The sequence below is a fragment of the Oncorhynchus mykiss genome, chromosome 28, assembly GCF_057628025.1.
Source record: "Oncorhynchus mykiss isolate SJ-2025 chromosome 28, ASM5762802v1, whole genome shotgun sequence".
Taxonomy (NCBI): Eukaryota; Metazoa; Chordata; class Actinopteri; order Salmoniformes; family Salmonidae; genus Oncorhynchus; species Oncorhynchus mykiss.
Window position 1 is genome coordinate 41717501 of NC_143049.1, and position 12500 is coordinate 41730000.

Sequence of the window (12500 nt, forward strand, 5' to 3'; positions counted from 1 at the left end):
AAGACGAGGGGCCCAATCCACTGTATAGTTAATAACACCTAGTGTGTTGAGACGAGAAGACGAGGGGCCCAATCCACTGTATAGTTAATAACACCCAGTGTGTTGAGACGAGACGACGAGGGGCCCAATCCACTGTATAGTTAATAACACCTAGTGTGTTGAGACGAGACGACGAGGGGCCCAATCCACTGTATAGTTAATAACACCTAGTGTGTTGAGACGAGACGACGAGGGGCCCAATCCACTGTATAGTTAATAACACCCAGTGTGTTGAGACGAGACGACGAGGGGCCCAATCCACTGAACAGTTAATAACACCTAATGTGTTGAGACGAGACGACGAGGGGCCCAATCCACTGTATAGTTAATAACACCCAGTGTGTTGAGACGAGACGACGAGGGGCCCAATCCACTGTATAGTTAATAACACCCAGTGTGTTGAGACGAGACGACGAGGGGCCCAATCCACTGAACAGTTAATAACACCCAGTGTGTTGAGACGAGACGACGAGGGGCCCAATCCACTGTATAGTTAATAACACCTAGTGTGTTGAGACGAGACGACGAGGGGCCCAATCCACTGTATAGTTAATAACACCCAGTGTGTTGAGACGAGACGACGAGGGGCCCAATCCACTGTATAGTTAATAACACCCAGTGTGTTGAGACGAGACGACGAGGGGCCCAATCCACTGAACAGTTAATAACACCTAGTGTGTTGAGACGAGACGACGAGGGGCCCAATCCACTGTATAGTTAATAACTCCCAGTGTGTTGAGACGAGACGAGAAGACGAGGGGCCCAATCCACTGTATAGTTAATAACTCCCAGTGTGTTGAGACGAGACGAGAAGACGAGGGGCCCAATCCACTGTATAGTTAATAACACCCAGTGTGTTGAGACGAGAAGACGAGGGGCCCAATCCACTGTATAGTTAATAACACCCAGTGTGTTGAGACGAGAAGACGAGGGGCCCAATCCACTGAACAGTTAATAACACCCAGTGTGTTGAGACGAGACGACGAGGGGCCCAATCCACTGTATAGTTAATAACACCTAGTGTGTTGAGACGAGAAGACGAGGGGCCCAATCCACTGTATAGTTAATAACACCCAGTGTGTTGAGACGAGACGACGAGGGGCCCAATCCACTGAACAGTTAAAAACACCTAGTGTGTTGAGACGAGACGACGAGAGGCCCAATCCACTGTATAGTTAATAACACCTAGTGTGTTGAGACGAGAAGACGAGGGGCCCAATCCACTGTATAGTTAATAACACCCAGTGTGTTGAGACGAGAAGACGAGGGGCCCAATCCACTGTATAGTTAATAACACCCAGTGTGTTGAGACGAGAAGACGAGGGGCCCAATCCACTGTATAGTTAATAACACCTAGTGTGTTGAGACGAGAAGACGAGGGGCCCAATCCACTGTATAGTTAATAACACCCAGTGTGTTGAGACGAGACGACGAGGTCCATGTTGTGTTACTGATTAATGTCACTAACTATCTCTCTGAAGAGGACTAGAGGTCCATGTTGTGTTACTGATTAATGTCACTAGCTATCTCTCTGAAGAGGACTAGAGGTCCATGTTGTGTTACTGATTAATGTCACTAACTATCTCTCTGAAGAGGACTAGAGGTCCATGTTGTGTTACTGATTAATGTCACTAACTATCTCTCTGAAGAGGACTAGAGGTCCATGTTGTGTTACTGATTAATGTCACTAACTAAATCTCTGAAGAGGACTAGAGGTCCATGTTGTGTTACTGATTAATGTCACTAACTAACTCTCTGAAGAGGACTAGAGGTCCATGTTGTGTTACTGATTAATGTCACTAACTATCTCTCTGAAGAGGACTAGAGGTCCATGTTGTGTTACTGATTAATGTCACTAGCTATCTCTCTGAAGAGGACTAGAGGTCCATGTTGTGTTACTGATTAATATAGTGTGTAAATGACATTTCAATGAACTCTGCAGTGTGGGGATGGAGGTTGGAGGGACGGAAAACAGGCATGTCAAATGGTTTCAACCAAGGTTATTACCGTTCTGCTTGTTTATTTTACTTTGTCCATTTTTAGTTTTAATCTCTCTATATACAGTATATCATAGTAAACAGTTTCTATATATATCATAGTAAACAGTTTATATATATATCATAGTAAACAGTTTATATATATATCATAGTAAACAGTTTCTATATATATATCATAGTAAACAGTTTATATATATATCATAGTAAACAGTTTATATATATATATATCATAGTAAACCGTTTCTATATATATCATAGTAACAACTATTTCTCTATATTTATATCATAGTAAAAGTTTTAGTCAATTGGAAATAATTGACAACAAAATGTCAGTCCAAGATATCACCACCCTCATAGTCAAATCAAATCCAATTTTATTTGTCACATGCTCGGTGAACAACAGGTGTTGACTAACAGTGAAATGTGCCCTTCCCAACAACGCAGAGAGAAAGTAAGAGACGACAATATAAAGATAATGAAATCAGTAATAAATACAGAACGAGTAACTTCACGTTTAACGTAGAGATTCAAAACAATCGTGGGTTTTGGGCAATACGCCCATTTAAAGGTTATTTACGTCGTCATAATGCATCTTTTACCGTGAATGTGGTTCGTAAACAAACCTTTTACCGTGAATGTGGTTCGTAAACAAACCTTTTACCGTGAATGTGGTTCGTAAACAAACCTTTTACCGTGAATGTGGTTCGTAAACGTCTTTGAGATTACATCTGTACTCATCGGACGGCGCACCACCGACAGAGGAAATGCGCCCGGCGGGGGCCGAGCCCGGCCAGGGATCAGTCCCACGAGGGGATCCGACCACACCGGAACGGCCGACCCTGACCCGCCGAGTTGAATCGGACGGCTCTATAATCGAGCGAGTCCCTGCATACCAGTACCTTTGGTATTGAAAAACAAAACAAAAACATAATGAGCTTTTTAAGAAATTAAGATTTAAATGTGTTTTTTTTTATTAACAGAAACAAATACAGGTCTCTCTGTAGTCAGCAGGAAGCATATTGTGAAACATTTCTACCTGTTGTTGATTATGACAATACTATTTATCAAAGAGCAGCTGCCTCTGCTGTTAAAACCCCTGGATGACATTTCATCATAAACGCCTTTTCATTTTATCACAGGATACAGTTTTATTACTCGTCGCTGTATTGTTTACCGCACGGTTGGCTGGTCCTCTTTACGGGCACGTTGATCACATCATTACCTTCTTCTTGTTTGACAAAGCCCTGCTCCGAAAGCTTCCAACATACCTAACTTCACTGTTCATATTTAAAATGTAAAGTTATCAAACCCGTTCACAGGGTTGGTTAACTCTAGATACCCCATTGGGTGGCTACAGAGTTAACTCTAGATACCCCATTGGGTGGCTACAGAGTTAACTCTAGATACCCCATTGGGTGGCTACAGAGTTAACTCTAGAGACCCCATTGGGTGGCTACAGAGTTAACTCTAGATACCCCATTGGGTGGCTACAGAGTTAACTCTAGATACCCCATTGGGTGGCTACAGAGTTAACTCTAGAGACCCCATTGGGTGGCTACAGAGTTAACTCTAGATACCCCATTGGGTGGCTACAGAGTTAACTATAGAGACCCCATTGGGTGGCTACAGAGTTAACTATAGAGACCCCATTGGGTGGCTACAGAGTTAACTCTAGAGACCCCATTGGGTGGCTACAGAGTTAACTCTAGAGACCCCATTGGGTGGCTACAGAGTTAACTCTAGAGACCCCATTGGGTGGCTACAGAGTTAACTCTAGATACCCCATTGGGTGGCTACAGAGTTAACTCTAGAGACCCCATTGGGTGGCTACAGAGTTAACTCTAGAGACCCCATTGGGTGGCTACAGAGTTAACTCTAGAGACCCCATTGGGTGCCTACAGAGTTAACTCTAGAGACCCCATTGGGTGGCTACAGAGTTAACTCTAGAGACCCCATTGGGTGGCTACAGAGTTAACTCTAGAGACCCCATTGGGTGGCTACAGAGTTAACTCTAGAGACCCCATTGGGTGCCTACAGAGTTAACTCTAGAGACCCCATTGGGTGCCTACAGAGTTAACTCTAGAGACCCCATTGGGTGCCTACAGAGTTAACTCTAGAGACCCCATTGGGTGCCTACAGAGTTAGATAAGTCAACCTTTAGTAGTCTTGCTCCACATGTCTGGAATAATCTCCAATATAAATGTAAAATAGATGCGTTAGTGTCCCTTGGGCAGTTCAGGCAGCGGACAAGAGGATTTCTATAGTGAACAGTGTGTTTGTTTTAGTTTTGTGTATATTGTGTATATTTATGTTCTGTGTGTTGTGTTTTAAATTGTATTTTGATACATATTTCTTCATTGTGTATATATGGGGGTCTATATATATATATATAGGACTCCCTGGGGCTCCCTCATTAAAAGAGACACGGGTCTCAACGGTGACTCCCTGGGGCTCCCTCATTAAAAGAGACACGGGTCTCAACGGTGACTCCCTGGGGCTCCCTCGTAAACGAGACACGGGTCTCAACGGTGACTCCCTGGGGCTCCCTCGTAAAAGAGACACTGGTCTCAACGGTGACTCCCTGGGGCTCCCTCGTAAAAGAGACACGGGTCTCAACGGTGACTCCCTGGGGCTCCCTCGTAAAAGAGAGACTGGTCTCAACGGTGACTCCCTGGGGCTCCCTCATTAAAAGAGACACTGGTCTCAACGGTGACTCCCTGGGGCTCCCTCGTAAAAGAGACACTGGTCTCAACGGTGACTCCCTGGGGCTCCCTCATAAAAGAGACACTGGTCTCAACGGTGACTCCCTGGAGCTCCCTCGTAAAAGAGACACTGGTCTCAACGGTGACTCCCTTGGGCTCCCTCATTAAAAGAGAGACTGGTCTCAACGGTGACTCCCTGGGGCTCCCTCGTAAAAGAGACACTGGTCTCAACGGTGACTCCCTGGGGCTCCCTCATAAAAGAGACACTGGTCTCAACGGTGACTCCCTGGAGCTCCCTCGTAAAAGAGACACTGGTCTCAACGGTGACTCCCTTGGGCTCCCTCATTAAAAGAGACACTGGTCTCAACGGTGACTCCCTAGGGCTCCCTCATAAAAGAGACACGGGTCTCAACGGTGACTCCCTAGGGCTCCCTCATAAAAGAGACACGGGTCTCAACAGTGACTCCCTGGGGCTCCCACATAAAAGAGACACTGGTCTCAACGGTGACTCCCTGGGGCTCCCACATAAAAGAGACACTGGTCTCAACGGTGACTCCCTGGGGCTCCCACATAAAAGAGAGACTGGTCTCAACGGTGACTCCCTGGGGCTCCCACATAAAAGAGACACTGGTCTCAACGGTGACTCCCTGGGGCTCCCTCATTAAAAGAGAGACTGGTCTCAACGGTGACTCCCTTGGGCTCCCTCATTAAAAGAGAGACTGGTCTCAACGGTGACTCCCTGGGGCTCCCACATAAAAGAGAGACTGGTCTCAACGGTGACTCCCTGGGGCTCCCACATAAAAGAGACACTGGTCTCAACGGTGACTCCCTGGGGCTCCCTCATTAAAAGAGAGACTGGTCTCAACGGTGACTCCCTGGGGCTCCCTCATTAAAAGAGACACGGGTCTCAACGGTGACTCCCTGGGGCTCCCACATAAAAGAGAGACTGGTCTCAACGGTGACTCCCTGGGGCTCCCACATAAAAGAGAGACTGGTCTCAACGGTGACTCCCTGGGGCTCCCACATAAAAGAGACACTGGTCTCAACGGTGACTCCCTGGGGCTCCCTCATTAAAAGAGAGACTGGTCTCAACGGTGACTCCCTGGGGCTCCCTCATTAAAAGAGAGACTGGTCTCAACGGTGACTCCCTGGGGCTTCCTCATAAAAGAGACACGGGTCTCAACGGTGACTCCCTGGGGCTCCCTCGTAAAAGAGACACGGGTCTCAACGGTGACTCCCTGGGGCTCCCACATAAAAGAGAGACTGGTCTCAACGGTGACTCCCTGGGGCTCCCTCGTAAAAGAGACACTGGTCTCAACGGTGACTCCCTGGGGCTCCCACATAAAAGAGAGACTGGTCTCAACGGTGACTCCCTGGGGCTCCCTCGTAAAAGAGACACTGGTCTCAACGGTGACTCCCTGGGGCTCCCTCATAAAAGAGACACTGGTCTCAACAGTGACTCCCTGGGGCTCCCTCGTAAAAGAGACACTGGTCTCAACAGTGACTCCCTGGGGCTCCCTCGTAAAAGAGACACGGGTCTCAACAGTGACTCCCTGGGGCTCCCTCGTAAAAGAGACACTGGTCTCAACAGTGACTCCCTGGGGCTCCCTCATAAAAGAGACACTGGTCTCAACGGTGACTCCCTGGTGCTCCCTCGTAAAAGAGACACTGGTCTCAACGGTGACTCCCTGGGGCTCCCACATAAAAGAGACACTGGTCTCAACGGTGACTCCCTGGGGCTCCCACATAAAAGAGAGACTGGTCTCAACGGTGACTCCCTGGGGCTCCCTCGTAAAAGAGACACTGGTCTCAACGGTGACTCCCTGGGGCTCCCACATAAAAGAGACACTGGTCTCAACGGTGACTCCCTGGGGCTCCCTCATTAAAAGAGAGACTGGTCTCAACGGTGACTCCCTGGGGCTCCCTCATAAAAGAGACACTGGTCTCAACGGTGACTCCCTGATTAAATAAATAAAGGCAAATAATTAAATCCTAGCCTTAGTTTAGTTTTTATATCTAAGCTGGGTGATCTAGCACAATGACAGCAGTAGCAGCAGCTTGTATGTACATATGCACTAAAGTGTGTTTTCCAAAGGCATGCAGATATGCTTGCATTCCAAATTGCCCCCTATTCTCTACGTAGTGCACTACTTTAGACCAGAGCCCTATTCTCTACGTAGTGCACTACTTTAGACCAGAGCCCTATTCTCTACGTAGTGCACTACTTTAGACCAGAGCCCTATTCTCTACGTTGTGCACTACTTTAGACCAGAGCCCTATTCTCTACGTAGTGCACTACTATAGACCAGAGCCCTATTCTCTACGTAGTGCACTACTTTAGACCAGAGCCCTATTCTCTACGTAGTGCACTACTTTAGACCACCAAATATGCTGTGTTTGAATAACTAAATTTGTGTTCTTTGGTAACCCAGTGCTGGGTTCCATTTTGGACAGAGTACACGCTGGGTTATTTTGACGCAGCCATGTGGGTTGGCATGAATAAACACAACATCTTGGGGTTTTGGGATTACCCAAAACATGGGTTAATTTAGTCATCAGTTGGGTATATACTGGGATGATCTAGCTGCTGGGTCTTTTTGAATGTTATCCTTTGGGTTATTTTCAGGAAGCGTGGCTTATTAGGGTCTTGGCTTTCAGTTAGATCTTATTGGCCACCCGTGATAGTGAATGTCAGTCCGGTGTATCGTGTTAAAGAGATTCTCCGGGTACTTTTGTATCAATTTTATCCAGTAGTTCTTGAAAAGTAGCGTTCGAGAGCCAAAAGTGGTCCCTGAAAATTGCGTACTACCTCACATATGTGCACCATGACACTGCCCTCTCTCTCCCTTTTGCTGTGTGTGCATCTTGCTAGCTAGGCTCTGAAGATCATTATCTAGAACTCAAATTGCTAGGGGTCTGGCCCATGTGGGGGGGGGGGGGGGGGGGGACATTTTGGGAAAATGGCACAGCAGAGCTTCCTCCCAAAAAACAGTCACTTTCAAACTAGAGATTTTGTGGCTAATTGAGGTAAGACAGTAAGTCTGCTCCAAGAATATGCATGTATGAACTACACATTGACACATCCAGCCCGGAGCATGTCTCTGAGTTTACACACTGCAAATTAAATTGTTCCTTTTTTGTTGTTGTATTTTACACATTCTTCTAGAATATGAAGATTATTCATCACATATTATAATAAGGTGGTGTCTGTTCTAGCAATTGGATTTGCATAGGCTTTTAGGGAACTTGTACATTTCTGTAAACCTCATTGAAAACTCATGTTCAACTTTTCAACATGTGATAACTATACAACAGAACAGATGAACAGTAACAACATTTACTCACACGGGTGGCTAAAAATAACTATCCGAACTACGCCTCCAGTCTTCGGATTTGACCCGCAGGGTCAAAGGTCAATAACCCAGCACCAAATAACCCAACATCAACAACCCAACCTTGCTCTTTTAAAGAAAATATATAATAATTAAACCATGTTTTTTTGGAACGTGGGTGTAGGGGGGCCATTCAACAACTGCCTCCCCACATATGCAGAAAAGTTATTCAGTTGCTATTTTCCCCTGTCTCCTCCTACACGTTTACCGAGTTGAACATTCACTTCAACATATAGAAATAAAAACATACATACAATTAGCATCGTAAATGACATCATGAAACAGTAGTGTTTGTTTCGTTTGTTTCTTCAACCAGTACAACTGAGTAGTCTGACTTCAAGCTTCGAAAGGAACAGTAACAAAGTATGGTCAACTTAATAAGAAAAAAGTTTTACCCGAGAATTTACACAAACACAGAATATATAACAAATGATATGTAATGCAAAATAAACAAAAAAACGTAAACAGACAGAACTTTTGTAAAACAATGTTGGTAACAGTATTATAATAACGGTTTTAATGTTTTCTTTCAACACCTCAAAAACGTTTCCATTATAAGACTAACATACACACATATCAGCTGGAACTATGAGTAAATCAAGTACAGGCACCTCTGATGACAATGTTTTTGATGTCATGGTTACAGTACATTCCAGGTCATTTTCATTCCAGAGTTCTAAATTCCAGATCTTTTTCTTCCTGGTTGGTCAGCTGGTGCTACAGGGTCTCAGCCCCCGATTTACAAGGGGGGGGGGGGGGGTCGGAGGGGTCTGAGGTACCCAGTCTGGACAGGCTCAGGGAGGAGGAGGAGAGGGAGGAGGTGAGGGTGGAGAGGAGTAGGGAGGGGAAGAGGAGGAAGAGAGTTGAGCAAGTTAAGGGAGTTAAGGACGACAGGGTAATGGGCAACGATTCTATCATGCAGAAGACGATGGTTCCAGTCTTGTTCCTGTTCCTGGTCCAGTCTCGTCCAGCTCCAGCATACAGGTGGCTTCAGTCTTACTGGTCCCAGTCAACATGGGGAAGGTGAACCTTCGCCCTGTGACATCATGCCAGCCTCGGGGGGAGGAGCAGGGAGAACGGACTGCCCAGCGGGAGGGGGGGCGGCGGTTGGCTGGCCTCGCCGGACGCAGGAAACACGACTCCAGGGGTGGAGCCACCGGGGAACGAGGGAGGTCCTTCAGGAGAGGAGGAAGTAGATGTTAGCAAGAGAGGGGGAGACAAAATAGTTTCCTATATTTCAATATTCAATGTTTTTTTAATGATTTTATGATTATTTTAATAATTTAAAAAAGAAGTATGAACAAAAGCAAGTTTGACTAAAACAGGAAAACAAACAATGACCAGAGTATAGGTCTACCAGGAGGTGAAACACCAGGTGGAGGAACTACAGTGTGATGAAACAGGTGGAGGAACTACAGGGTGATGAAACAGGTGGAGAAACTACAGTGTGATGAAACAGGTGGAGGAACTACAGGGTGATGAAACAGGTGGAGGAACTACAGGGTGATGAAACAGGTGGAGGAACTACAGGGTGATGAAACAGGTGGAGAAACTACAGGGTGATGAAACAGGTGGTGGAACTACAGGGTGATGAAACAGGTGGAGGAACTACAGTGTGATGAAACAGGTGGAGGAACTACAGTGTGATGAAACAGGTGGAGGAACTACAGTGTGATGAAACAGGTGGAGGAACTACAGTGGGATGAAACAGGTGGAGGAACTACAGGGTGATGAAACAAGTAGAGGAACTACAGTGTGATGAAACAGGTGGAGGAACTACAGGGTGATGAAACAGGTGGAGGAAATACAGTGTGATGAAACAGGTGGAGGAACTACCGGGTGATGAAACAGGTGGAGGAACTACAGTGTGATGAAACAGGTGGAGGAACTACAGTGTGATGAAACAGGTGGAGGAACTACAGTGTGATGAAACAGGTGGAGGAACTACAATGTGATGAAACAGGTGGAGGAACTACAGGGTGATGAAACAGGTGGAGGAACTACAGTGTGATGAAACAGGTGGAGGAACTACAGTGTGATGAAACAGGTGGAGGAACTACAGTGTGATGAAACAGGTGGAGGAACTACAGTGTGATGAAACAGGTGGAGGAACTACAGGGTGATGAAACAGGTGGAGGAATTACAGTGTGATGAAACAGGTGGAGGAACTACAGTGTGATGAAACAGGTGGAGGAACTACAGTGTGATGAAACAGGTGGAGGAACTACAGTGTGATGAAACAGGTGGAGGAACTACAGGGTGATAAAACAGGTGGGGGAACTACAGGGTGATGAAACAGGTGGAGGAACTACAGGGTGATGAAACAGGTGGAGGAACTACAGGGTGATGAAACAGGTGGAGGAACTACAGGGTGATGAAACAGGTGGAGGAACTACAGGGTGATGAAACAGGTGGAGGACCTACAGGGTGATGAAACAGGTGGAGGAACTACAGGGTGATGAAACACCATGTGGAGGAACTACAGTGTGATGAAACAGGTGGAGGAACTACAGTGTGATGAAACAGGTGGAGGAACTACAGGGTGATAAAACACCATGTGGAGGAACTACAGTATGATGAAACAGGTGGAGGAACTAGAGTGGGATGAAACAGGTGGAGGAACTACAGTGGGATGAAACAGGTGGAGGAACTACAGTGTGATGAAACAGGTGGAGGAACTACAGTGTGATGAAACAGGTGGAGGAACTACAGGGTGATGAAACAGGTGGAGGAACTACAGGGTGATGAAACAGGTGGAGGAACTACAGTGGGATGAAACAGGTGGAGGAACTACAGTGGGATGAAACAGGTGGAGGAACTACAGGGTGATGAAACAGGTGGAGGAACTACAGTGGGATGAAACAGGTGGAGGATCTACAGGGTGATGAAACAAGTAGAGGAACTACAGTGTGATGAAACAGGTGGAGGAACTACAGGGTGATGAAACAGGTGGAGGAACTACAGTGTGATGAAACAGGTGGAGGAACTACCGGGTGATGAAACAGGTGGAGGAACTACAGTGTGATGAAACAGGTGGAGGAACTACAGTGTGATGAAACAGGTGGAGGAACTACAGTGTGATGAAACAGGTGGAGGAACTACAGTGTGATGAAACAGGTGGAGGAACTACAGGGTGATGAAACAGGTGGAGGAACTACAGTGTGATGAAACAGGTGGAGGAACTACAGTGTGATGAAACAGGTGGAGGAACTACAGTGTGATGAAACAGGTGGAGGAACTACAGTGTGATGAAACAGGTGGAGGAACTACAGGGTGATGAAACAGGTGGAGGAATTACAGTGTGATGAAACAGGTGTAGGAACTACAGTGTGATGAAACAGGTGGAGGAACTACAGTGTGATGAAACAGGTGGAGGAACTACAGTGTGATGAAACAGGTGGAGGAACTACAGGGTGATGAAACAGGTGGGGGAACTACAGGGTGATGAAACAGGTGGAGGAACTACAGGGTGATGAAACAGGTGGAGGAACTACAGGGTGATGAAACAGGTGGAGGAACTACAGGGTGATGAAACAGGTGGAGGAACTACAGGGTGATGAAACAGGTGGAGGAACTACAGGGTGATGAAACAGGTGGAGGACCTACAGGGTGATGAAACAGGTGGAGGAACTACAGGGTGATGAAACAGGTGGAGGAACAACAGTGTGATGAAACACCATGTGGAGGAACTACAGTGTGATGAAACAGGTGGAGGAACTACAGTGTGATGAAACAGGTGGAGGAACTACAGGGTGATAAAACACCATGTGGAGGAACTACAGTATGATGAAACAGGTGGAGGAACTAGAGTGGGATGAAACAGGTGGAGGAACTACAGTGTGATGAAACAGGTGGAGGAACTACAGTGTGATGAAACAGGTGGAGGAACTACAGTGTGATGAAACAGGTGGAGGAACTACAGTGTGATGAAACAGGTGGAGGAACTACAGGGTGATGAAACAGGTGGAGGAATTACAGTGTGATGAAACAGGTGGAGGAACTACAGTGTGATGAAACAGGTGGAGGAACTACAGTGGGATGAAACAGGTGGAGGAACTACAGTGGGATGAAACAGGTGGAGGAACTACAGGGTGAGGAAACAGGTGGAGGAACTACAGTGGGATGAAACAGGTGGAGGAACTACAGGGTGAGGAAACAAGTGGAGGAACTACAGGGTGATGAAACACCATGTGGAGGAACTACAGTGTGATGAAACAGGTGGAGGAACTACAGGGTGATGAAACACCATGTGGAAGAACTACAGGGTGATGAAACAGGTGGAGGAACTACAGGGTGATGAAACAGGTGGAGGAACTACAGGGTGGTGAAACAGGTGGAGGAACTACAGGGTGACGAAACAGGTGGAGGAA

General features: G+C 46.5%; 1 protein-coding gene across 1 annotated transcript in view; it reads right to left on the reverse strand.

The window, feature by feature from the left end:
* Positions 1–8626: 8626 nt before the first annotated feature.
* The window catches only part of LOC110508256 (microtubule cross-linking factor 1-like), a 123674-nt gene continuing 119800 nt past the window's right edge, over positions 8627–12500 (reverse strand). The window contains exon 18 of the mRNA XM_090226013.1: positions 8627–9305. Coding sequence (XP_090082139.1) covers positions 9045–9305 — 261 coding nt within the window. The 3' untranslated portion in view covers positions 8627–9044. The remainder of the gene's footprint in view (positions 9306–12500) is intronic.